Here is a 26,659-nt window from a genome sequence, read left to right on the forward strand (position 1 = left end):
TTGCTACGGCCAGCGTTTCCTCCGCTTCCCGCCTGCCGTCCATTAAAGGCCGTCATGGTGGATCCTCAGAGACAGAGACTGTCTTTCACCAGCCTGTGCTGTGACTCAAGGACTCTTCGCTATGCTTACATCCATCACAACTGAGTGGATTCAGAGATTTAGGTCAATATTTCCACATATTTTCTGGAAAGTTAACAAAAATGGATGGAAATTTTGATGTTTTTCTGCAGTTATCTTTGTTTTTTTAGATGCAATATGGGGTAAAGTCATGCAAACTATAAAAATAAAACTTAATCTTAAGTCAAGTTTTGTTTGCGACACTTTGTGTAAAATATCCAACATTTAATTATTGAGGAAATCTTACAGTAACAGATTAAAGACACTGTAAAAAAGTAAAATCATATCAAGTATTTTTGTCTAGTTTCTAGTCCAAATATCTTATTACCCTTTAAATAAGACAAAACTAACTTATAAGTAACTTTTTAGCAAGATATATGAGCTTGTTTCAGGTCGATAAATACTTAACATTGAGTTAAAAAAGAACCAGTTCCACTGGAAGTAGAACTTTTCATTAAATTTAAGGAAATATTTAAACAAAATAAACTCCTGGGTCATGTTGAAAAGTTACTTGTATGTTTGTTTTGTTTTAATTCAGGTGTAATAAGATATTTGCACTAGAAACCAAACAGAAATCCCCGGTAAGATGTAATGTTTTTGGATGAATGCTCTCTTGGCCGGTTTGAACTGATTTCCAGATAACAGAGCAAAATTTTTGAGTCAGCAACAAAAACAGGACTGAGAAACAAAACTATGATGTGTAATTGTGTCTTTTCTAGAATGGAAACATTTTCTACTGGATTGCATCAGAAAGAAGAGAGGATTTCCTCAGCCGGGTCGGTTTTAAAGCGAGCCCAGCTCAGAGAAGCCGGTCCGGTGTCCATGGCAACACGTTTGAGCTGCAACAAGAAGCTTTTTGTCCTGATGGGCCACTTTTCCGAGCTTTGCAGTGACTGGTCTCCTTTTTATTCCCCCCCTATATCTCTCTCTCCCTCTCTCTTTGTCCATCACATCAGAGCGGATTTTCCCAGGGTGCACGGAGTCCCTGCATGGGGGAGTGTTTACAGGATGTTATCTGTGTCAGTCTCTGTGGAGTGGGTTCTGGTGGAATGCTGGAACGGGATGGAGGAGGAATTTCAAAAGGAGGAGTGACGAGAGACAGGCACAGAGAAAGGGTGAGAGAAAGAGAGAGAGGGAGCGAGGGAGAGAGAGAAAGAGAGAGAGTATAAATAAATCCCAAGGAAGCTGGTGCTCACAGGCGCAGCTGGACTTCTGGATAACTGGACTGCAGCCCACTGGAATATTTAGCCAAAAAGGTGAGTTTTTATCATTTATTTAGCAGAAAGATAGAAAGAAAGGAAAAGAACAAGAAAGAAAGAAAGAAAGAAAGAAAGAAAGAAAGAAAGAAAGAAAGAAAGAAAGAAAGAAAAAAAGAAAGAAAAAAAGAAAGAAAAAAGAGAGAAAACTCTTAAGATTTTATTCAGTTACTTGCAGTTTTACAGTTTCAGTTTTTTTATCATGACTCTGTTTTGTAGAGAAAAGCACAGAAACGGTGAAAGAAACCAGAATTTATGCTGCTTTTTTCCTTTTCAAATTGTAAATTTAAAATGATTTTCGTGAAGCAGCGTTCTCTGCTGTGGTTTTCTGAAACACTTTGTGGTCTCTGCTGAAGCAGATAACCTGACCAGTGTTTGATCAAGAGCTCAGACGGACTCGCCTTTTTTTTTTCCTTTTCATTAGATAAGCTTAGCTCCAACAAACAAAACCTTTTCCTAAATATGACCTTATTTCCCAGCATTAAACAACACAATCACATATTAATCACAAATTTGAGCGTGTTGCGTCATATTAAATTTTTAAAGTTGGCTTTAACTGTTTTATTCTCATCAGCTGGCTCACATGTGGATGTTTGTAAAAGGACATGTGACTGAATAATGTGAATCTAATTAGCACGATGTTAGGAAAAGGCTGAAAAAGACACCAGTGATCTCATCTCTGCTGTAATAATTGGTGAGTCTCTTGCTACACACATCTGGACTTTCCTCCATGTTAGGACTGAGAGGCATTCAGATGATTTGGTGGTAATTAAGCTGAAGAGAGACGGGTGGTTAAAGTCATGAACAAGTGCAGCGGGAGAGATTTGGGTGTGCCTGTTTCATGAAATGATTGAGCTCATCTCTCCAGAGTATTTTACATTGAAAAACAAATGATTTTACTGATATAAACCCTGATTTTCCCCTGCTCTGAACATCTGTGTTTGCTTTGGGCCTTGGCTGTTGGGGCAGTAAAGTAACGACCCCACAGGGCCAGCGCTGCTACGTTGCACAATAACTCACATCATAATCCATCTGTACACGCATCACCGTTGATTTCTGTTTCTGTGGAGAAGTGAATCATTTGTGCCTTTTTGTGTTTTTTTTGTGATGTTTGTCAAAGCCATGGAGGCCTGAGGAGTCCCTGTCATTAAGTGCGGCTGTGAGGGCGCGGCTTGAAACTGGATGCCAACATGTACTGACATGATCAAGCCTTTCGTTTATTGTAGTGTTCGTTTGTCCTCTAGGAAAAAAACGCTTAGCGTCACCTGTCTGTTTACTTTGACTCTTAAAGCTGCAGTTTGTAACTTTATAAAACATTTTTTAACATATTTATCAAAAATGTTGCCAAGTCATGACAGTTTGTTATGCCTTCTGCCAGTGCTAACTAGCGCTGTCAATCACCCCTTGTGTGGCGCTGCTCTCTGCTACGTTGCAGCTAGCACAGAATGCTAAGGCTAGTGAGCACAGCCACTGATGATGGCAGACAAACGGTTTTCCTGTAACTGTAAGCTGTTTCTCCACCACTAGAACATTGGTGCATACATGAGCATGATTGACAGTGCTAAGCCCCACCTCCTGGCTCTGATTGGTTGATTTTGATGCATTTCTGCAGACAGCAATAGTAGCTCAGGGAGAAAGTGGAGATCAATCTTTTCACAGATTATCTGTCACAAAATGGTGACAGTTTCAACAAATATCTGAAAAATTTTTTATAAAAGCTATATACTGAAAGTTTGAAAGTAGGTTTAAATAACACACTATAATGAACTTTACAAGGGTTTTTTCCATGTTTTCTCTCCTTTCAGGCACCAGCAAACTCTCTGGATTTCTGATTAGTTTTGGTTACTGTGACAAACTTAGAGATGAATAGTGTGGCAGACTGGCTCGTTGAAAACAGGGACAAGATCGAGAAAGGCGTGGAGATCATGGGCCAAGCCTCCGAGGTGCTGGCCGCCACCGTGGGCCAGCTTCACCCCATCCTGGAGGCCGTTTTCGTGGCTTCTGCCGAACTCCTCAGCAACCCGGACGGCAAGGAAGCTCGCTACCTGACTCAGCAGTTCGAAAAAGTCAACTCAAAACTGGAGGGGATCCAAGACGAGATCGACAAACTCGCCCTGGAGCTGCAGAAAACCTCCATGAACAAGCAGAACTTTGACCGGGAGGCACAGATTATAAGTCAGTACGAAAAGTTTCAGGACTTTGTCAACGCCAAGCCGAAGTTCAGGGAGAAGAAGAAGGAGAAGTTCCTGAGCCATTACGAGAACACGGAGAGCGACCTGAACTTGGACGCCCTCTACAACGCCGTTACGGGCGAGAACACGTCGGGGGACCCCATGCTGGACACGGTGCTCTCCGTCGAGCAGCGGAGCAGGAGGGCGGTCGAGGATTTCTGCGCTCGGCTGAAGAAGCTGTTCGTGGTGGGCATCATCGCCGTCATGGGCCACGCTGCGCTCCAGGAGGGAATCGTCGGAGAGGAGATGGTCAAGAAGTGGCAAGACCGAATGGAGGACGTGGAGAAACGCATGAAAGCGGCCGTGGACGACTGCACCGAGAACTTCGCCACGCAGGCCAAGACAGACTTGGAGCACGAGCTCCAGGACAACCCCGGCACCGTCGATACCGAGTTACCCAAACGCCTCCTGCAGCTTCTGGTTAAAAAGTACGACTGGGTGAGCTGGTCCATCCGGGCCTTCGGAGACCGGGAGCGCATTTTCTTCTTCAACTGGCTGGCGGGAAAGAAGTACCACGGCAGCGGCGGAGCCAACTGGTTTGACATTCTGACCAAGAACAAGATCAAGGTGGTGGTGTCGTTCTGCGTCGACCCGCAGCCCATCAACAAGAGTCAGATCCAGGAGCAGATCGAGCAGCAGAAGCTGAAGGGCAACATGATGGCGGTGGCTTTGTCTTTGAACAAGACCTTCCCCACCTGCCTGGTCCACGCCGTGAGCCACTACAAGGCCGTGGTGGAGACCAACAACTTCAAGGAGGACTGCTACTACTTCGGGAAACACAAACGGGCCTACCTGTGCATCCATCCAGAGTAGACGCCCAGGACCAGGACGCACTCAGAGGAGAGACTTTAGGACATAGTCTATACGGATCTGTATCTAATGGTGTATAATCTGCTTTGGGGACTGCTTTGTGATTCCGTGTCTCGCAGAACTTCCTACTTCTTCTCAATGTTTCCTCTTACGCAAATTAAGGTTTTCATAGAAAATTTTAGAGCCGGCTTCTTGGATTCATGTCGTTTGAGTCGACATTAAGCAGAAAGCTCGATATTCACCAGATGTTTCACCTTTCATTCACACACTCCACAATGGACATACCTACAACAGATCTGTGGTTCATTTATAGTGTTAATTCATTTCTGTCAAGAGTTTGAAACAACATGTTGAGCATAATCGGTAATTAAAGGCTGTCAAATTGTTTTAATTATCAGCAGAACTGTGTTGAGATTCTTTGATCAGAAGAAGGCGGCTTCTGTTTAGCTCTTACTGGGTTCATTTGGTCTGTAACTCCAACACTTTTAGATGCATCCCTGCTACTAAACGTCTGAATTACTTCCCTATTGGAAGCTTTGTAAAGGCCTGGTCATTGATTATTGGTCTGATCGAGCTGCTGTAGCAGGAATCCATCCAAACGTTGAGACTTGAGGACTGGAGTTTCAGACATCTGGCTTAAAGAAAGGTACTGAAGCTAACGGCTAGTCCAGGAAAAGCAGAAGTTTGTTTCCAGGTTACAGAAAAGCGACTTTAGAAACAATTTGGATCAGATTTGCTTCAGGAGGTCAGTGATGTTGGTGTAAAAATTAAAAATATAGCATTTCAAGACCTTTTTGCACAGAGAATGTGATTGTTAAAAATGTTTCTTGCAAGTTTTTTTAATTTTTGTGAACGTTTTATTTTTGAGTCGTTCTAAGATTTAAAATGTCCGCCCAGACTCAGACCTTGGACTTGCCTTTTAGCTTTAGCATTAGCAATAGCTTTAGCACAACAGAAAACCTGAAATAAACCAATAACATGAGGCTCTGACAGAGTTATGAACTCAGATCTATCTGTTTAGGCAAAATAAAATAAAAAAATTACAATAAATATAAATATAATTTGCAGTTTATCTTATGTGGCAGCTTTGTAATTCTTGCTAAACATCAAAAAAATCTAATTTTAACCTGAAAATGCAGACCAAACTGAAGCCAACACATCAGTTTGGGATTTTTTCCAGGTGGGATCAGCAGCTTCAGCCTCTACCACCTGAAAACCACAACTTATTGTCTCTTTCATGTATTCATAAGCTTTGATGTTCTGGTCCTTCCGGTCTGAGTCTCATTGTCAATGTTTGTGTGAAAATAAAATCCACCTTCAGAGCTTCTACTTTATATTTAGAATGAACATTAGAATAATTCAGAATTTCCGTTTTACAGGAGATCAGATAAACTGCGTTTGTCGTCTGGTTAAAAGCTCCAGAACAGGTGAGCCATTAGTCTGATAATTAAGATGTTTTATTATACCACAGAATATGCAGAATGTGAAGAAATTATCTTTTTTTACGTTTGTTAATAATATATACATAAATGATGCTTTTGGTGCAATATATTAAAGCTGGACAAACCAAGTACAATCAGAATGATATGTATAATTCACTTTAATTTGTAATAAACAGAATAAGGCTGTCTTTGTCATCTGGTCATCATTAATCTGAGATTTAATCCCATTCTTGGGATCTAAACCTCATTAAAAACATGATTATATGTAATTTGTTCCTTAATTTTAGGCACTAGCAGTAAAGGAGCCATTTTATCTAGGTTGAGGAGCAACACCCTTTTTTCACCAGCCTGGTTGTCAGTGAGGCAGGGTGTGCCTCTCCCCTGTAACATGAGAGCCACATGACCAATAGGAAGACAAACAGGCTGGAGTTTAGATTTCTTCCGCAAACTTTACGAGGTGAGTCCGTTTCTGGTCCAAATCTTTCATAGTAAAGTTAGAAAAAAGCTGCGACGGTTTGGTTGGATTATAATCTGATCGATTCTTCCGATCTGACTTCACTCCAGTCTGTTGTTACATAATCGAGTCATTTTCCCCATTTCTGCGCATTTCTTTCGCTTTAAGCCCATATTCCATAAAAACGCAGCTCTATTAGTTGAAGTCTGTTGAGTGAAGGAAAGAATCTGCCGAATCTTTCCAGTTTTAACCTAAATATAAAAGTTTTCGGGGGTTTTGGTGCCAGCTCAGTTTTTCCAGGAAGTGTCTGCTGGAACTTTTCGCTCCTCGTTGCGCTGCGCAGAAACTCGCCGCAGATCCGCTAACATGCGCTGTTTGTTTGTTTCTCTGCGGCCTTCTGCTGTAAAATGATCCGATTAGAGGGCTTGTAGCGCGGACTGATCGATACGTTTTACATTAAGAGGGTGCATTAACAGGGGGTGGAGGGATTTCCGCCGCAGTGGTCAGACTGGGCGGTGAACTGGGTAAACTGGCACTGACAGAATGAAACCTAAACTGTGTGCTGCTCTTCATGCTGCTCTCATAAACATGTTTCTAATCAGGCGTTCCTGCTTTTATCAAAAAACTTTACACATATTCTCCGTTTATGTCGAAGGAAATGAGTTTTCTGTATATTTACCCAGACTTTCTCTAAATGTTGTGATGCTGCTCAATATTTCCTCAGACTTTTTAGAAGTTCTTTAAACATGTTTCTATGAGTTTAGTTTTTTTTTTTTTTTTTTTTTGCTACACTTTTAAATAAAAAAGGCCAGATAAAGGCCTACCACAGTTTGCCATGTATCAGGGATGTTTACAAATTAAATCCAAATCAATTCTTATGTCTTAAAACTGAAATAAATGTCATCTAGTGTGGAAATCAAACCATGTACTGTTTGTTTATATGTAGGCTTATATCTATCTTTTATTCTCCTACACTTTTAATTCTGTGTTCATGAAACTACTATGAACTGTTTGAAAGTGTTTTGAAGATGTATAAAGTATTGTTTTTTACCCATTTAAAAGTGCAAATGCAAAGAATAATTGAATGTTTATGTGTTGGTGTTGAATTTCAAAGTGTTTTTTTATTTTTGTTTTTGAGTTAATGTTCCCCTTCATTATAACCTCATGCATGGTCCCCATTCTGATTTGTAGGATTATTAGGAAAACTTCCCCTAAAACTTTTGCTGTCATATCCAAGATGTAAACTCTTATCTGTGTGACGTTAAAATCTGAGACGTCCTCTTGATAGGAATTAGAGGGATAAATACCAAAGAAACTCAGCTCTAACATTTACTGATATTTTTATGTAAAATAATCTGTTAAAGTTGGAGATGTGTTGAGCTCCAGGCATCATCACAGCATCTCCCATCCAGAAATAAAAACATTCATAACAGCTAAAAACAGGGGAAAAAACACTAATACAACATCAATTTTATGATAAATTACATTTGACTAGTTTCTATTGTATCTTAGCATAATTGAAATAAGACAAAACTAACTTAAAAGTAATCTTCAAGAAAGACAAATACATTTGTTTTAAGACAGTAATTCTTGAATGTATATGCAAAAAGCACTATGGTACTTCCACTGTTTTTTCTCTTAAAACAGGAAAAATGTTTTAAGTTTAAAAAAAAAACTACATTCAGCAATTATTAGCTTAAAACAAACTACTAGCTTGCTGAAAAGCTACTTTTAAGTTAGTTTTGTCTTATTTCAGGTGTACTAAGTTATTTCTACTGGAAATTAAACCAAAGTATTTTGTAAGATTTTGTTTTTGCAGTGTACATCACATTTTTCTCCATAAATCAGGATAAAACATGAACCCCAATCAGCTCTGTTCTGTGAGCATCCGCTGCTCCTGTTTCTGAAAATGTGATTTATTTAAAGCACTTCTGTGTGGAAATGAGACGCTGAGCAGCGAGGATGGAGATTTTACACACAAATCAGATTCAGTTACTGTAAAAGCTTTACCTTCTGCCTCTTTTTGCAGGAATCTATGACCCTGACCATGTGGGGATATTTAAATGTTTGCAAAACACTTTTTAACGATGGTATTTTAAAATTTGTGTTAATATTTTTGGCCAAAGTAGCAAATAATTGTGAAATTAAAGAAATATTATCCAGAATTGTGCTTATTTTTATGACAAAAATTAAAGTCTGTAAATTGTGGGATGCTTTAGTATTCATCGCCACATTAGTGAAGAGTTTGCAGAACACCAGCCAGGCTGGAAACGTCTAGATTTTGGTGTCATGACAGGATTCTCCAGCAGTGTTCAAAATGTGAAAACAATAGTTGCAAAAAAAAAAAAAAAAAAAAAAAAAAAAGGAATTTAAATTCAACAGATGCGCGACATATCAGCATCGGTATCGGCTGATATTAGTCATCGGTCCGATAAGCAGAACGACTGATGTTTATTCTGTTAAGGAAGAATTTTATAAATTGGTTAACTTTGGTAAAAGTTTGGCTCTCTCTCTCTCTTCCTTTAGATCCCAGGTCCTCTCGGCGGGCCACGTGTAGCCACAAGGAAAACAACAATGCGCGTTGACGTCACAGAATTACAGAATTTAATCCAATAAGAAACAACTTATGAATTAACAACAAAACTGCAGAACAACAGAAACATACATTCATTACCTGAGACAAAAAGATAAAAAAGAAAAGGCAAAGACGCGTCTTTGGAGAGAGCTGGTGCAAAAAAGGCAAAATAGTAGCAGCTATCTGACTCATTACTCTTGGGCACGAGCTTTTATAATGTAGGTGTGTCTTTCCTTTTTAATATATTCAATTAAGGCGTACCTCCGCTTGACCAACTGGAAGCTACCTTGGACACTCAGAAAAACTTAGAACTTCCCCTAATTTACTGCTGTGAACAAAGGCCATTTGCTCTTTTGTTTCACAAACGAAGAGGAGAGCCTCATCCTGAACTCCTGTGGTTTTAAAACCATCTAAATAAAAGATATACAGAGAAAAGGATTTCACAGATATGTGTGAAAGCCGGAGTCTCTCCCGCTATCGCTCCCTACATAAATTCTCAGGAACAAACTTAAATTTTGTAATTAATTTAAGGAAAGTTTATGTTAACAAACTCAGTTTTGCTCTTCTGCACTCAGCACCCCAAAAGATTGAGTCCTGCCTTAAACCAAAAATAACACATAAAATCAACAGAACAAAATGAGGTAAAATTCCTTTTTCTAACCTATGAAACATAATATTCAATCCTAAGTATACAGGTTAACACAATCATTTTCCAAAACCCCATTTAGCATAAATCCTGAGTAATTTTCTAATACTAAACAAAACATTTTCATTTAATTCTAACAGTCAGAAATAATACAGTTTTCAAATCCATTCATCATCGTCTAAATTAATTCTAAAACTAAGTAATACAAGTTCCATCAGAGAATGCTATCTATAACTAAGAAAAATATCTTGTAAATTAAATGTTAGTGGTTCAAAATCTTCACACAACCCAGATGTTCACAGAAGGATTCTGATCTCCCGTGAACTCGGTAAGTTCCTGTTTCCCAAGGTAATGTAAATGATACTGGCCTCTACCTTCCTGCATATGTTAATCCATGGCCTCCTGTCCTATGTGTTACGACCACAGGGGTCCAGGGAGAAGCTCTACAGATCACCCCATTTTCCTTGGTATTTTTGAATACTTACCCAGCCATAGTTTAATTTAAATCACTAACAGAAACCTGTTCAAAGTTTAAAGATTTGTTCAAAAAAGACTAAACTGTATTAAACACTAAAAATAATCATATTTTCTCAACAATTCCCATCTTGATTCTGTTTCAGCAGGAGCTTGGTCATGTGGTTTTGTTGGGTCATGTGACCACGATCCAGCAAAGGATTGTGGGAAGTTTAACTGTAGCTTTGATCAAAAGTTTAAAATATTGACAGCACTAAAACCCGCCTCTGGTTGGCTCAGGTAGGAGATGGAGGAGATCGATCTTTTCACAGATTATCTGTCTCATATTAAACTGTTACCACATAGAGACACTATATGTAAAAAGCATATTTTATTTTTATAAAAGTCCCATCCTACAGCTTTAATGCAAAGAAAAAGGAAGTCTGGGAGTTTAAATGTTTCTGGAAACGTCTTCGTTAGCAGCCTGCAGTTTTCCCTCGGCGCTGTTTGATGGATCGGGCCGGGAACGGGCGCTATCTGCCGCCCGCAGCCTTCAGCTGTCCGCCGAGATAAACCCGGGGGAACGAAGCGACATCAGCAGAGGCAGGGAGGCACAAACCAGCTGACAGTTTATTTTCCATTGTCTTGTTGCCGTGGTTACTTGCTGAGGTTCACTGGAAAATGCCGGCTGGTCCAACAAGTTTAACCTCTTGTACTTAATCACGTCCCACGCCCGCTGCTCTGATATTGACCGAGGAGGAGGAGGAGGAGGAGGGGGGTAAAAGCTGCAGCTTCTCCATCAGATCAGCCAGAATGGGAGCATCACAATCAAATAAAACACACCTGAAATAAAACACACCTGAAATGAAACACACCTGAAATAAAACACACCTGCCAGCTGCAGGAACTTCAGACTCTTAATTTTGTCCCTCACTGCAAAAACACCAAATTTTACGAGTATTTTTGGTCTAATTTTTAATGCAATTGTTTTAGAGAAAGTACTAATTATAGGTGAAATAATCTGCCATTGAAACACAACATTTTTCCCATATTCTGAATTAAAATGTCTTGTTCTACTGGCAATTTATGTCACTTATAATTAGTTTTTAACCAACATTAATGAATTACTTGCTTTAAACAAGCTCCTATATTTTACTGTAAAGTTAGTTTGGTCTTATCTCAAATGTTCGGAGATATCTGCATAGAAACCAGACTGAAAAGTTGGTCAGCTTTGATGTTTTTGCAGGGCATAATTTGATTTCCTCCAAAGTTTCCAGGTTTGCAGAAGGACATGTCTGGACATGTCCAGCTGTATATTTTATCTGCTTCCTGGCATCTGGGACAAAAGATTTCCTGGATTTTCCAACTTCAGTCGACTTCAGCTGAAGTGGAATAAAGTGAGACAGAAGCAAAGCATGTTCATGAAAATATGTCTAGATTAAAATCTAGAGCTCTCACTCCTGTGAAAATGCAGCTTAGCCACATTTATGTGCATCATACCTGAATTGCATTTAAAGTTTAGTTCCAACTCAGAAATAACTTTAATTACTGGAAATTAATGTTTTTGTTTCAAATGCTTGCAAATACTAAATTATGCCCAAAGTAATTTGCTCTCCTCCTGCCTGGAATGTTCAAAGGTTTTAAACTGAACTCAGAAACTATTTTAACTTTAACAAAAACTATGCTTGAGTTGAGATTTTTGTTTTGTGAGAATCCTTGAAGCTTCTCCGACTTCTCTGAGGATCAGAAGATCATCATTCTTGTTTTTTATGTTTAACCAACCAAAATGAAAATGTAATTAATTTAAAAGAGTGACCTGGGCAATGGAACAGGATTATTTAAGTTAAGTTGATCTTGTTAGACCATGACGTAAAACCAGTTCAGCCCATATCGGTGTTACATCATTATTGACTCAGACCTCTCTGGGTGTGACCAGCAGCTAAAACCGAAGCTCACTCGGCTCTTTCTCTCTCTTCTCATCAGGCTGTGCAGTTTTTCTAGAAGACTGAGGAGACAGGCTGCAGTTTGAAGACGTTTACAGAGCCGTAAGTGTATTTACAGAACCAGAAACAATCATTACACTGTAAAAACACAAAATCCAGTTTGTAGAGCAAATATCTTAGTACACTTGAAACAAGATAAAACTAACTTATAACTGACTTTTCAGTAAGATATAGGAGTTTGTTTTAAGTCAGTAATTCCTTAATATTAATGAAAAGTTACTAGTTCCATTGACAGATTGTCACTTATGAAAAGTGCATCATTTATCATATATCATAATTTATTTCTTGTCATGATAAGAATTTCAATTAATGATGTTTTTTTAAAGCTGTTCAGTTTATCAGGATTGTTATTTTTACTATTTTCTATACTGTTTGTGCAACGAGAGCATTAATAAATATCAATAAATTTGGAAATATGACTAAATACCTTTACAGCATGCAGCTAAAGAAGAGTTTTACAAATAGTTTTCAGCAGCAGTTTTTGTGTTTGTGGGGCTATAAATACTCTAAAGTCACAGGCATACACTTACCTTGAAAAAGAAGAAATAAATAGTTTTTATTGTCATTTTGTTATCACAATGATGTCACAAAATATTGTGATCAAACCTTTAAGTCCTAATAACTAAGCATTTTTCCCATGTTAGAAGTACCAATGGAACTGGTACATTTTCATCTGTGTGGAGGAATTATTTACTTTAATTAAACTCCTATTGACCTTTTGCAGCATGACGTCACGCATACAGGATCCCACCCCCATCCTGCTGGAGGGGAAAAGCTGTTCATTGGTTTTACCTGTTAGTAATGCCTACATCTCCAGGGTTCATTTAACAGAGTTGTTGTACCGCGGCAGCGCGTCTACAGGCAGCATGTAAAAGATCTTTTTGCCCTCCAGCGTTGTGCACGAAATTCCCGGATGTAAACAGTAATATGTAAGGGGTCTATTTCTTGCTAAAAAGTTATTTATAAGTTTATATGTTAGTTTTGTCTTATTTAAAGTGTACTAAGATATTTGCACTAGAAACTAGAGCAAAAGTACTTGATTTTGTGTTTTTGCAGTGTTCTCATAATTTCTCTTTCTAAAGTGTAAGTTTCAGTTTTCTTTCCTTTCACAGGACAGTTTGAGACACCAGCCAACGATGGCGAGTCCGTTACAGAAGCTCGTGGCGGAGAAGAAGGACATGGTGGAGACGGTGATGGAGGTGTTCGAACAGGGAGCCGAAGTGGTGGCCAGCATCGCCGGAGACCTCTTCCCCGTGTTCTCCATCGCTGCTCCCATTGTCAAGCTGGCTCTGGACAACGTGGAGAGCAAAGAGGCGGCCTTCATGAAGGAGCAGTTCCAGAAGGTCCGAGACCGCCTGGAGGTGGCCTCCGAGGAGCTGCAGCGGATCAACGACGAGATCAAGAAGAGCGGGGTGGACGCTGCCTACTTCTCTGCAGAGGAAAACATCACCAACCAGTTCAGGAAGTACATGGACATCCTCAACGCCAAGCCGAAGTTCAGAGAGGTGAAGAAGAAGCTTTTCCTGGAACATTTCGCCAAAACCGGTGGAGAAAAGAACCTGCACATCCTCTACAACGCTGTGACCGGAGAAACTTTCTCCGGGGAGCCGATCCTTGAGATCATCCAGAACTACGAGGAGAAAAGCCGCCGACCGATGGAGGACTTTTGTGCTCGGCTGAAGAAGCTCTTCTGTGTGGGGCTCATTGCGCTTTTGGGGCACGCTGCCCTGAAAGGCTACGACGAAGATGAGGCTCTTCTGAAAGAGTGGGGGGAAAATATGAACAAAGTCCAAGCCAAAATGAACGCCGTCATCGAAGACTGCATCGTTAGCTTCCCTAAGCAGGCCGAACAGGACTCCCGCCGTCTGGTGAGAGACCAGGAGGGCTTAACCAACCAGCAGCTAGCCGACGCTATCATCGAGAAGCTAAAGAAGAAGTACGACTGGGTGGGCTGGTCTGTGCGCATCTTCAGGTCTCCCACTGGCCTGTTCACCAACAAGAAGGACTACCAGTGCGCCACCGGGAAGAGCCGCTTCCAGGTTCCCACGTCGGACGAGAAACTGAACGTCTGGGTGTCGTTCAGCTCCTCGCCTGAGCCCGTGGATAAGAGCCACATCCAGCAGCTGATCCAGAGTCAGAAGAAGTCCACCGTGGTGGGTGTAGCTGAGTTCCTGTTCGAGAAGCTGCCAGGCAACTGCGTCGTCCACACCATCAAAACCAGCAAAGACCTGGGCTGCTCCTGGAGCTTTGAGGACGACCTTCACTACTGGGAGGAGCACAAGAACTTCTACGTCTGCGTTCATTCAGCCTGAAGATTTAGAGAAGTCTCTGTTTGCACAAATATAGCACCATGCTGCTCCGCCGTCCTCTGACCTTACAAATATTCCTCAGAATGTGCCTTTAGATATTATAAAGTTGAGAGTGTTTATGGGGTGTAGGGATCTAATGTGATCTGAGTGAAGCTAACAGCTATCAGAGCAAAGCCATTCAACAAGGGAGACATTAAAGACTCACGTTTCCAAAGGTTTATGATATTTAACCAACTGCATCCATGTAACTGCAGCTTTTCCAATCCCAAAACAAAAATAAAACGGTAAAAATAAGCAAATTTATTTATCCATATAAATTTGCATTGTTCAACAGAAGTGTTTAGAAAAAGCTGCATGAACATTGTTGAGTTAATAAATTAAGAAATTACATAATCATCTTCTGTAAGCGCATGTTTTCAGAGCAACTTCAGTTTTATTGTTTTTGTCCGTTTTTATTGGCCTGCTGTGTTTGTGTAGCTGTTAGCGTTACTCACTGACTGGTGTCCTGAAAACAAGTTAGTACTCTAAAAAAGTCTTTTATAAAAAGTTTTATTCCTTTCTTGTACCTTCAATTGTGAAAAAAACAAAAACACATCTCCTCCTGCCTTTTTCAGAACAAATTGTTGAGGTACACTCTGATATGAGTTTTATAATATTCCTCTTCTTCAGAAGATTTTGGCAGGATTTAATGTTTCAACCTGGAAATGTTTTATTAGAAAGAGAAAATTGTTATGGATGTTCTGGTGCTGATGCAGCTGAGCTCACCCTAAACGGGCCGTTTGTATCCAAACCACAGAAAACTAGAAACCCTCCGTTTGACTTCACTTTTAGTTCTTTTTTGGCCTGAAAGAAAATGACGCATTGTTTCATTTTCTGCCCACTCATCAGCACTGATGCTCCTGCAGCAGCTTCTGTCGGCTTTCAGTGCCTCAAACATCTCCAAGCTTCTTCCTGCTCTGACGTCTCGCGTTTTGTGAACCTGAAATTCACTTTTCAAAGGTTTAGTTGAATTTTTGATTCATTCTGGGTTTTGGGATTTTTTGTTTTAATCAAAATGTTTCTAATCTGACATTCATGTTCACACTACCTGCTGACAATGCAGTCATATTCAATAGATTATAAGCTGCTTAAAAGGATCAAGCATAGTTTTTATTAATTAAGCCCATATTTCTGTTTTAAAATGTTTTTTTTTCATCTATTCCCCCAAATGTTTTTTTTGTTTTATCTGTAAACAGAAAACCATCATAATTAACAGAAGGCTTAAAAATATCAGTCTGCGTGGAATTTATCTATATGACGTCTCACTTTTGGTGAATTTATTAATGAAACTAATGAGCTTTTAAAAATATCCAGATTTGTTGAATCTGACTGTATAATGCACTGACTTCATAGCTGTGGGTTTTCTGCTCTTATGTCATCGTTGCGTTTCTTCTTTTTCAATTGATATAAAAATCAATAACACATTTTGTGACAGCTTTATTTTACACTTTCTATTGATATGGTTCCCTGTAACCAACAAAATAAATAAATATTGATTAAATGCATGGTTTGTATATTGTTGTGATTATTGTTTCTTAATCTCCTTTCTGTATACAAACACCTCTATCTGGAAAGCTTAATCATGTTTCATAAACAGCAAATCTTCTCATTATTGAAGGCAGCATGTTTTTTAAAATGCATAATTAATAATGAACATGTTTGACAGATAAACTGTAGTTATTAACGACACAGATGTGTGGCATCAGGCAGACTTATATATATATATATATATATATATATATATATATATATATATATATATATATATATATATATATATTATATTCTGAAAAAAAAAACAAACTTATTTTTAAATAAAAATTAGATAAAAATACTTTATACATTAGAATTACAGGCATTTTGTGGTAATTTATGGATTAGAAGTTCATCTCTTACGTTTGACTGCAGTGTTTTAACACCCAGCTCTTCTGATGACAAATCTTACAACCTGGTAGAAAAAAGGAAACGGATTCGGTGGTTTTCTAGTTTGGAAACACCCACAGTGCTCTATAATCATGCGGTTGTGGCTTTTCTATATTCGGCTTGCAGACTCTCATGTCTTGCATTTTACAACAGCAGCAGGTCAACAACAGGGAGTCGAGGATCGTTGGTTTGAACCGTTTCTTTTTTTATTGTCTCTACTGAGCTTTAAAAATGAATTCTGCTCTGCGTCTCAATGCAGTTAGAGTAAATCTTCATTATTAGATTTAGAAATGTCCGTCCATCCTATTTTTATATGCAGAAACACACATAAGGTCAGCGTAGAGAGATCTAATGCAGAAGTCAGTTTAAAAGTTTAAAGCAAAAACAAAAGTTTGGATTAAATCTTGATTCTTGAAAGCCCGGACTCTCCCGGAAATGTGTAATAAAAGACAGAAATATGTCCACATGATCAAAGTTTGTTAGTGTCTAAACCACAAGTAGACTGAGAATAGACTGAAAAATGTCAAGATTCCTGTAAAACTGATCCTGACATTACAATACAACAATGTTTTTGTTTAAAGTCAAGTTACCACTTTATTTTGGTAGGCTAATTGCGCTAGCTTAAGCTAGCACTAGCTTAGCAACTGCTAAGCTAAAGCTAAGTTTTTCAGTTAGGATGTATTTCATTATTAGTTGTTTATTGTTGCCATTTCAAAGAAGTTTTACTTTTAAACAATAGTCTGTGTTTTTTCTACCTGGAATGTCTTAATGACAAACTGTTGATGTGGGAGATTTCTAACTAAATCCAAATAATATCATTTAATCTTTAAAAATCGAACTCGGGCTAATATTTTATTTTTTATTCTGGAACTGCAAATAATCTGGGATTATTTAGGCCTAAATATTTACATGGAATGTACATTGTTTATGTTTGCACATTGTGGAAAAACAGAAAAATATGAAAATAAATACTGAAATAATAGTGTCTAAACTGAATAATAATGTTAATACATAGCTGAAATTCTTTTTTCTAGCTTTGGCCATAGTCCTACCGGAGTCACCTTAAAATCCTGCACATACCGTAAGATACAAACTTCACTCTTTCCACAACAGAACAATTTTTGTCACAATAGTATATTTTTTAATTATTACTGGGATAGTTGGGATTTCCTATTTAATATAAAGTTATATATTGTTTTCTGAATACCTGCATGCCAATTGCATGTTGGGAAAGAAGATCCAGCTCTCACTAAGTAAACCTTTCACCGATGTGCTCCTGAGTTCCTCTGCCAAGTTTCACTGCCTCTTCAGCATTTCTGCATGAAAAGCTTACTTAGCCTGAAAACAGAGATACCTATAAATATTGGAGGAACTCTTGGCTGAAGTGTTGCAGAGGAAGCAACAATGAAACTCCCCTTCATTTAATTAAAATCCAATGTCCTGCAAGTAAAGATGATTTAAACCGAACCCTTCTGTAAAGTACCACAGTTTACACAAAACACCTGCTGGCTTCTGTCCTGTTTGTGGCTGGGAAAAAAAAGCATAGAGCGTTATGGTAAAACAGAATAATTTATTTATGAGAGTGACAGCAGGCTGAGAAATCAGGCAGAGAATGACAGAAACACTGAGGAGTGTTTTTAACGGGATGCAGGTGGTTTATTGCAAACAGGCAAACAGGCAGACTGAGAGGAGATTAATAATAAACACAGATTGACAGATAATCTAAGAAAATTAATATAAGAAATGGAACAAGAATAAACTAAGAAACAAGCATAAATACATAACCACTATATGGCATCTGCCAACTAAAGAACACAAATAAGACAGTCAGAGCATTTGAACATAAAGACTTTTTATTGTGAAATTTGAACTTGATAACGGAAACTCTGCATTAATTTTTGTTGTCTTGTTCATGATTTATGAATAATAAACCATAAACATGCCATCCCTTATCCTAGATGTTAAAGTCGGCTGAATCTGCTACACAATGTGACTTTTATTTAAAGAAAAATCTGTAATTTTATCATATTTGTTCAACGTTACCATGTTGTGACAGTTTGCTATGAGACAGATAATGTGTGAAAAGATCGACCACTTCCACTTCCTTCCTGAGCTTCTATTGGTCACTGGTGACGATGCTAACTAGCGGTAACATTCGTGATAGCTCTGCTGTATAATGTAGCAGACATTCTAAGCGAGGAGGGCGTGAGTGTCACGCACACAAGCATGACTGACAGCCCTAAGACACTCCTCCTGGTGATGTACTTCTGCAGTTAGACCTGGGAGAAGGCAGAGAAGTCCGCAGATTATCTGTTTTATACTAAACTATCACAACATAGTGACATATTTACATAACAAATATGTAAAAAAATAAAAAATAAAAAAAGCCTTAAGTTTAAGTTACATATTGTAGCTAAAACTCATAAAGATTGGGACATTTTTTCTACATTCCACTAGAGGGAGCTAGCTTACCGCCAGTCATTTGTTCTTCCACTTTTGCGAACCAGAGAAAGAGATTCAATTGTTTGGTTGTCATCTGTAATCTTATTACTGTCAGCAAAATTGAACTTGATTGCCTAAAAGAAACAAAAGTCAAGAATTTCTCTTAATTTTAATCAATTTTCACAGATTTGTTAATAAATGTATTGTATTTGGTTTTAAATGAATTAAGAGTCTATCAAAACATCGCAGTTGATAAACAAATGCTGCCGAGAACGACGGCCTGATCCTCACTCTGCATGAATGTGCTGCTAAAGGCCGCTCCTGGCCACGCCCAGGCTCCTGACCCGCGGCAGCTGAATGGGCGAAGTGATGGTTTTAATCAGGACAGAATTACTTTTCCATGAACATTATTTGGCCAAACAGCCCTGCATTGAGACCGGCCCATCAGGTGACCTCAGGAACGCAGACAAACATCACGCGGCAGCGGAAAGATTCGCTCGCCTTGCAGGAAGACACTAAACCTCCGACCATCACCTCAGAGTTACCCTCCACTCATTGGCCATTCTGAACAGAACCAACTAATTCAGATTTTTAAAAATTAGACCCTTATTAAATCAGGTGATTGAACGTCAGACGGTGTGTGAGAGGGGCGGGGAGTCTCTGGGGGATTATCTCGTCATCCTGAAGGATCTGAAACAAGCTTGAGGAGTTTCTGTCATTAGAAACCTCAGTTGGTCTGTTACTTTGGCCCAGAGTGAACAAATCCTCAAAGAAAACCCCAGAGCCAAAGTTTTATTCAGTAACTTCGGGACATTTACATTCAGACAGTCAACAGTCAAACATTGGCGACTGGGTAGGGATTGACTTTAAATCTGCTGAGTGAAGCATTTCCCACACCACCAAAGTCCTTTGGTCCGCTTGTTTGGTCCGGCCCAAAAATGAATTTTATTTTTTTCATTTGGTGTGTTTTGCGTTCACATTGTGAATTTCACTTGAACTATACCTTCAGTACTTTAGCACTCTGTAGTAAACAAAGCAACATGAGTGACAATCAATGCTCCAAATGGACAGAAACGACGGGGGTGGGACGAAGAACAAACCCAAAATGAAAAACAAACATGGCGCTGTTTTTTCACTGTATCGTTAATATAATCGCTGAACACAATCACATTCCTTCATGTCTTTTCTGCCAGTTGGTGCAAATGCCCAAACATTGAGGATGCACAGCCATCCATGTTTGTCCACAGCTCATACCCAACAATGGTGGCTCATGAAGTCCAAAAAGGCTCCTGTTTCCTGTAGTTTGGACTGAGGTCGGTCTGTAATCAACCACACCAGTTTGTTTGGAAGTGGATTGTCAAAAATAGGATCTCGGTCCGGTTGTTTCATCACACAGAATTGCTTACGTGTATTCATACATGCACAAAAGGTCCGGACGAATGGGGGAGACAAACTGTGGTCTAGTTAAAGCAGACCAAAAGTGGCAGATGTGAAGACATGAATCCAACCCAAAGGGACACCAACTCAGGAAGATTATTTGGATAATTTCACCTCCAAACATGTCTTGAGACCTAAAGAGGAACAATCAAGAGTCAACACACAGCATCTGTTATTACAGCTGAAAACCAACGAACAAGCCCAAAGTCTGGGTGATGAACTCTGACCCGAACCTTCAGAGCCACATAAAGACAGTTACAAAGTCGGCCTTCTGTCTGAAGAACATTTCCAGGATTAGAGGACTGATGTCCCAGGAAGATCTAAAGAAACTCATCCAGTCACGTTGATTACTGCAGCAGCGTTTTCACATGTCTGCTAAAAAATCAATCCTCCAGCTGCAGCTGATCCAGAACGCTGCTGCTGGGGTTCTGACTAAAACCAGGAGGATCGAGAACATCACCCAGTTCTACAGTCCTTCCACTGTAATGTTCCATAGTGGTGTGTCTATTGGTGACTGTATGAAGTTTTTATGACTTTTTATTTTTGTGGTTTTATGATGAAAAGCTGATGTGAAACTGCCTTCTGTCTGAAATGTACAGATAAACTGGAGTGATTGACTGAAGGAAGCAGATGTTGCTCTAAAACCTCTGCTGGACTTTTTCACTTAGATGTTGCCGTCACAGAAGAGTAAATTAGCTTTTCCAAGAGCACTGATCCAATCCCATACCATGATACAACCTCATATTACCACAGAACCTGTAAGATACGACTGAAGATGTCAGAAAACAGTTCCTCAAACTCAGCCTTCATGTTTTCACACGAAGCCGTTCGTCGTGTTTGTTATCCCAGCCGTTTCTCATAACATACCAAAGTCTGGGCAAGACTCAACAAGCCGACTGTGTCGAAGGAAAATCTCTTCTGTTGAGCCTCATTGTTGATGTCGCCTTCAGAACAACATCGACTGATCCTGGTCTAACCTGAAAACACACAACAGCCATAATTGCAGTGGCTTCAAAAAGGATTTTCCCTTCAACTATTTTACACAACATGAAAGATAAAAGATAAAAGCAAACAAAGTTTATTTTCACTAAAGGTTTAAGCAGCTCAGCCTCAGTTTTGCTACAGATTTTTAGTTCTGGCTGGACTTTGACTAGACCATTCTAACCCATGAATCTGCTTTGATCTAAACCATCCCATAATATCTCTAGCTGTTTATTCTGTTGCTGATTAACCTGGACTGAGCTCCATTTATCTCCCATCAACTCTGACCAGCTTCCCCGTCCCTGCTGAGGAAAAACACTCCCCCAGCATGACACTGCCACTACCATGTACACCAAATCGATATGTTTAGTGAAACACACAGTGTTAGTTTGTACCCACATATAGGCCAAAGCATCCAACTCTATGAGCCTCTATTTTGGGGGTATCAAATGAAAGGGGCAGAATATATGCACGCCACACTTTTCAGATTTTCATTCATGACAATAACTGAAAACTGTGCATCGCTTTCCTTCCACTTCACATTTATACAATACTTAAAATCACAGAAACTTGAAGTCTGCGGTTGTAAAATAACTAGATGTGAAAAAGTTCAAGAGGTATGAATATTTTTATGGGTTTAAACAGCTCTACTAAAGAAAGGAATCATTTAATGTAGCTAAAAGCATTAAGTTACTTACATGTTTATGATGTATTTTAAACAGATCAGGTGATTTTAAATTTTATCAACTCATTCACATCTTAAAATGTAGAGATGCTGCAGTCCAGCCGTTAAATGATTCCAGGTTTCTGGTGGGTCAAAGGTCACATCTTTTATTCTAGAAACATAAAATATGATTAAACTGTCTAAATTACAACCAAATTATAACCAAATGCTCATTTTAAGTGGTGAGTAACGTAAGAAATAGTGACAAATATTTCTAACTATGATTTCTTCTTCTAACCAAAGTAAGTTAAAATTTGATGGTCAAAATGAGAAACATAGCAAAATTGTAAGAATGTTAAAACAACTTTTCTCCAAGAATCTAATTAGCTTCCTCCAGCTCATATCAGTCACATTCAGCTGCTTCAAGGAAGCCCAACAATCCCGATTATGAGCCATTCACCTGATCACAGACTGAAAACACATCAGCCTAAAATATTCCTAAGCAATAAAGCTTCTCAGTGCTCATACAGGTCATGCAGCGTTCTTAAACCTCGTTAATGGGGATTAAATGAACGTAAAACACAGACATACCTGTGGCTGCGCTGTGAGCAGCGACTTGTAAATGTAAATGAGACAAAGATTTAATGTGAATAAACAGCAACGTTCAGATGTACCTGCTGAAATTTGAGTCAGAACGACATTTTACCAGCAGGTCGTCCCGATTATTTACAGTTTATTATGTTAAAAATAACATAATAAAATTCAAACTTACAGCAAGTCCAAGTTTGAATTTATTATAAAAATACAGAAACAAAATAATTTTAAAATATGTTTACCTGGACGTTTTTGTAAATTGTTTTAAATCAAACAGAAAGCAGAGTAATTAGTTACTGTGACTGAATCTTTCTCTGCCTTTTTGTTTCAGTGATAATATTCACTAAATATATTAAGTTGAGTGTTTAGTCTGGATAAATAAGTTATTAAAAAACTCTTGTTTTGAAGATCATGAGCATCATGAGAAAAACACACGAGGGAGGAGATGCAGGAAATAGAACATTTACCGCCATCTAGTGGTTATTGGTGTAACAGCATCTTCATAAAGGAGTCGAGAATAAATCTATAATCTGAAGAATTAAAATTGAAAATATTTTTTATAAGCACACCGTACAGAAGGAGGAATGTAGGCACAAGGAAACATTTTTATATTTTTAATCAGTTATTCACAATTTAACAAATCTAGAAAAGAAAAGAAAAATTAAAGGAAAGACCAGATTTCTACCTGCATTTATGGATATCAAGACATACAAAGTTTTCAATTAACTTTTTCTGAAACCAATCCTTTTTAAAAACATTTTAATTTTAAAAAATACACTTAAAAATTACATTTTGATGACTTTAATCATTTGACTTTAATCATCAATTTTAACCCAAAAATTAAAGACCAAAAATATTTCTGTTTTTTGTTGCATCTATATTTTGGAGATTTTAGGGTCTAATTATTTTTAAATACATAACATAAAGCTATTTTTGTAATATCTTTGTGAAAGACAGAATGTCTCTCAGGATTAGAGACACTTTGAACTATTTTCATTAATATTTTTGCATTTTCATAATAATTGCAATCCAAATAAAGTTTAATAAAGCAGCAGTTCTCTGAAGCTCGATGGTGTTTGAGAGGGACAGGGCACCCTTTGTCCCCCTTTTGGTTTCTCCCTGGTTTTACCAGATTAGTTAGATTTAGGCTCCAGGACTGGTCATGTGACCATCTTTAACCAATGGCTGCTGGATCACAACATCTTTGACATCCTGCAGAAACACAACAGAGTAGATTTTAATAATCAGAACAAATTTTCCATCAGAGTGACTTTATTTAACAGTTAAACAACTTTAAGCAGCAGTTCCTTTTGTAATGGACTTGTGAGTTTTGTTCATACTTTCCTCCTGTAGTAGAAAGCCTTGTTGCCCAGGACTGCGAGGCTGATGCAGACACAGAGCTGGAGGGCCGACATGACAATCATGGTGATGTCCACGCCTCTCAGCAGTTTCTGAAACACCAGACAAAGAAAAACAGAATGAAAAGAAATGCCTTCTGACAGAAAACAACCAAAAATATGTAGTTCCGGTTTCAGTATTCGGTCTTCTTGAGCTCCAATCTGCAGCAGTTACACCTGAAATAAAGTTCAGCTGCGCCCAAAGGACTCTCCCAACATTTGCTCGCTTGCTGTGGTGCTTCAACAGAAAATTTACTGTCAGAAGTTGCGTTTCCATTAATGTTCACAAAACGTAATCAATATCCCGCTAATGTTGGGGGGAAAAAACACAAAAACATAAAAACAAAACACAGTTTCATAATTTCAGTGTTTCATTGAACAAGAAACACAATGATCCTCCAACTACTTCCTGTCATCTTCTTCTTCGTGGTTGGTGCCAGCAGTTAACATCCTGTTGAATCGCAGTTATTGACCAGTGAAAGAAAACTTACCTAATTGTGGTTATTACGGTTATTCTTGTCTGACTTTGTCCTTTCCTCTCAGTGATCTATAGTTCTATTTTCATGGTGTCTTTTGTGTAATGACAATCAAACATTGATTAATTTGTTCAGAGATGATGAAACACTAACATCATCAGCTGCTCCAGTCAAATCAGCGCATTTAAAGGTAGAAAAAGATCGATGTGTTGAATACCTGAGCTAAATTAGCCAAGAATATGCAGTTTTTGGAGTTTGTTTCATCCAGGACCCCACACATCCCAATGACAGTGAAGCTGGCCAAATGTACTGCATACAGCACAATGGCCACAATGGAGAGGATGGATCCGGCTATGTTGAGAAAGACGGAAAAGCCCGTCTGAAAGCAGAAATATGATTATTATTCACAACAGCGACCTCTACAGTTGGAAAACAGTACTGTTCTTTACTCACCAGGCAGCGGAGAGGAAATCTGTCTGCAAGAAGAGACAAAACTCCGGCTGCCATGAACTGAAAGAAAAACAGTAATAAGATCAATTATTTCAGTTTTTCATATATAAAGAGTAAAGCAAAATTACGGCCATGTCAGGAAATTCTTTACAAGATTTTTGTTCATTTCTTATTTTCAGTGTGATTCTAAAACACATTTGGTCAGAATATACCTGGCGCACATTCACTGTTATGCTTCTAATTAGTGCAGAAGAAGTGGAAATGTCTCTGTTAAAGTACTTCAGTATGAGGAGGAAAACCATGTTAACCATAAAAATGAAAACTTTGCTCATGTTTCCCATATTCAAATTCTGACTGATTTGAAGGAATCTTCACATATAAAAAGATCCCACACAAATAAAAGAAGAGGATGAAGTTTAAAGGGATGTGTTTTTACTTACAGGAACTCCCAGCCAGTAAGGAAACGTTTCTACACGTTCTGGTCCGAGTCCAACGTTGAACACGCCGACCATGATCTGCACAGTCTGCGAAACGTTTAAAACGTTTTTCTTTACGGTGTTGCTCTTCAGAAACTCATTCTTTAAAGGCTTTAAGTTCCTCTCACCCCGAGAGCTCCGACCACGCTGCTCCCTTTGGTTGCTGACCGCCATGATGGACCGCAGGAAAGAGCCCTGATGAACTGACGCCATTGTGCTAACATGCTCCAATTGTCCGTTGCTATGGTAACAACAGTCACTCCGGTGTCTGCATCCACTGAGACGGACATCTTTACAACCTTTGGGCAAAGGAAACGTAGATATTCAAAATGATATTCATTCCCCAGAGAAACGATGCAGGGATGCAAACCGAAGCATCGTATATTAATACTGGAGATGATGGTTCAAAGAAGGATTTTACATAAAATCTAAGAAATTATGAGTGAAGAGCATCAGAGTGGCTCATCAACAACCAACTGTCTTCAGTCAGAGGCATCTTCAAAGCCACTGCAATACAGGCTGCTACAGAAGAGCCTTCAGTCACGCTAAAGAAAATGTAGTTTCTCTTCAGGATCAATTAAGTATTTTTGGATTTGAATTTTTGAATTGAATTGATCATTTCAGACGTTCGAACAAAAGAAAAACAAAACAACGTGTAAATTTAACATCCTATTACATACCACAGACACAAAAACACTTATTTGGTGACTACATCTGAAAATGGATTTTAAGAAGTTGAACTTTAATATTTCACTTTATAATAAAAAATAAAATTATTTTCATAAAAGCCATTTTAATGCTGTGAACTCACCTGCTGAGAAGCTTCAGTCTGACTCCAACAGTTTTCTGGCTCAGGCAACAGAAACAAAACATTCACTTCCTGTTAATCCTTCAAATTAAAAGCATACTTCCACACATAGACAGAATCCCCTGTATTCTGTCTGTTCATAAGTGTGGAACAATAAATGAAATTTGAATTTTCAGTACTTTCTTCAGTCATCTGGGTTGATGTTAGTAGAGAACTGAATTATTTATGATATTAAACTGACTGAAGCTGAAAGCCTGCAGCAGATCTGCTGTTACTGGATCAAAGTTTGATGCTCTAATTTGCTAACTTTCCTCTGAATGTGGAGGAGTTTGATATTTACACAGGACAATGAGTTGATGCAGGAATGTCTTAAAGTCAGGAAGGTAAACACTGATATCGTATCAAATCCAAATATGCAGCTGCTTTTATTCAATAATGCAGAAAAAAACTGAGTGAGTTCTGGGTCATAACTCCAAATTATGACTAATAATGTTTTCTTTCACGGGCCTTAAAACTACCAATATGTTCCTGTATGAAACATATTCCAGATTATTTGCTTTCATATGTTTATATCAGATATTTTAAAACATTTTTAAGGATTTCCTCCATTCTGAAACTGTGATACTCCTGTCCTGATACTGTCCCACTACCGCCACCTTGTGGGAAGAAGTGTTAT

The 26,659-nt window shown here is 38.5% G+C and overlaps 3 protein-coding genes across 8 annotated transcripts; 2 read left to right on the plus strand and 1 right to left on the minus strand.

The window, feature by feature from the left end:
- Positions 1 to 1,274: 1,274 nt before the first annotated feature.
- rpz5 (rapunzel 5) lies at positions 1,275 to 7,231 on the plus strand. Of its 2 annotated transcripts, XR_015765569.1 has the most exons (3): positions 1,275 to 1,373; positions 3,179 to 5,841; positions 6,144 to 7,231. XR_015765569.1 is itself a non-coding variant. In XM_088013576.1 (2 exons), the coding sequence occupies exon 2, from the start codon at positions 3,236 to 3,238 to the stop codon at positions 4,415 to 4,417; it is 1,182 nt and encodes a 393-aa protein (XP_087869702.1). In that variant the 5' UTR covers positions 1,275 to 1,373; positions 3,179 to 3,235; the 3' UTR covers positions 4,418 to 6,044. The 2 variants fall into 2 exon arrangements, 1 of the variants encoding a protein (XP_087869702.1); XM_088013576.1 differs by lacking the exon at positions 6,144 to 7,231 and having other exon boundaries at positions 3,179 to 6,044.
- Positions 1,299 to 15,840, plus strand: rpz4 (rapunzel 4). Of its 5 annotated transcripts, XM_088013578.1 has the most exons (4): positions 1,299 to 1,373; positions 5,794 to 5,841; positions 11,968 to 12,029; positions 13,100 to 15,840. In XM_088013578.1, exon 4 carries the CDS (start codon positions 13,124 to 13,126, stop codon positions 14,297 to 14,299), a length of 1,176 nt encoding a protein of 391 aa, XP_087869704.1. In that variant the 5' UTR covers positions 1,299 to 1,373; positions 5,794 to 5,841; positions 11,968 to 12,029; positions 13,100 to 13,123; the 3' UTR covers positions 14,300 to 15,840. The 5 variants fall into 5 exon arrangements, with proteins under 5 accessions (XP_087869704.1, XP_014833123.2, XP_087869705.1 ...); XM_014977637.2 differs by lacking the exon at positions 5,794 to 5,841 and having other exon boundaries at positions 1,302 to 1,373; XM_088013579.1 differs by lacking the exons at positions 1,299 to 1,373; positions 5,794 to 5,841 and adding an exon at positions 6,198 to 6,313 and having other exon boundaries at positions 13,082 to 15,840.
- Positions 15,841 to 23,256: 7,416 nt separating this feature from the next.
- On the minus strand, positions 23,257 to 25,465 carry LOC106904670 (membrane-spanning 4-domains subfamily A member 12-like). Its single transcript, XM_014969092.2, has 6 exons — positions 25,304 to 25,465; positions 25,140 to 25,223; positions 24,703 to 24,759; positions 24,467 to 24,628; positions 23,717 to 23,827; positions 23,257 to 23,588 (listed from the first exon to the last, which is right to left on the minus strand). The coding sequence occupies exons 1-6, from the start codon at positions 25,463 to 25,465 to the stop codon at positions 23,520 to 23,522; spliced, it is 645 nt and encodes a 214-aa protein (XP_014824578.2). The 3' UTR covers positions 23,257 to 23,519.
- Positions 25,466 to 26,659: the final 1,194 nt, after the last annotated feature.

Source organism: Poecilia mexicana, unplaced genomic scaffold (genome assembly GCF_051168715.1).
Source record: "Poecilia mexicana isolate PSO_F unplaced genomic scaffold, ASM5116871v1 scaffold_16, whole genome shotgun sequence".
Classification (NCBI taxonomy): Eukaryota; Metazoa; Chordata; class Actinopteri; order Cyprinodontiformes; family Poeciliidae; genus Poecilia; species Poecilia mexicana.

What these genes read in the sequence shown, in the direction of transcription:
- rpz4 (XM_088013578.1), top strand. Translation starts at nt 13,124, where the DNA reads ATGGCGAGTCCGTTACAGAAGCTCGTGGCGGAGAAGAAGGACATGGTG.
- LOC106904670 (XM_014969092.2), bottom strand. Translation starts at nt 25,465, where the DNA reads ATGTCCGTCTCAGTGGATGCAGACACCGGAGTGACTGTTGTTACCATA. An exon ending in GATTTCCTCTCCGCTGCCTG is followed by an intron (nt 24,629 to 24,702) that starts GTGAGTAAAGAA and finishes TTCTGCTTTCAG; the next exon opens with ACGGGCTTTTCCGTCTTTCT. An exon ending in CTTTCTACTACAGGAGGAAA is followed by an intron (nt 23,589 to 23,716) that starts GTATGAACAAAA and finishes GTGTTTCTGCAG; the next exon opens with GATGTCAAAGATGTTGTGAT.
- rpz5 (XM_088013576.1), top strand. Translation starts at nt 3,236, where the DNA reads ATGAATAGTGTGGCAGACTGGCTCGTTGAAAACAGGGACAAGATCGAG.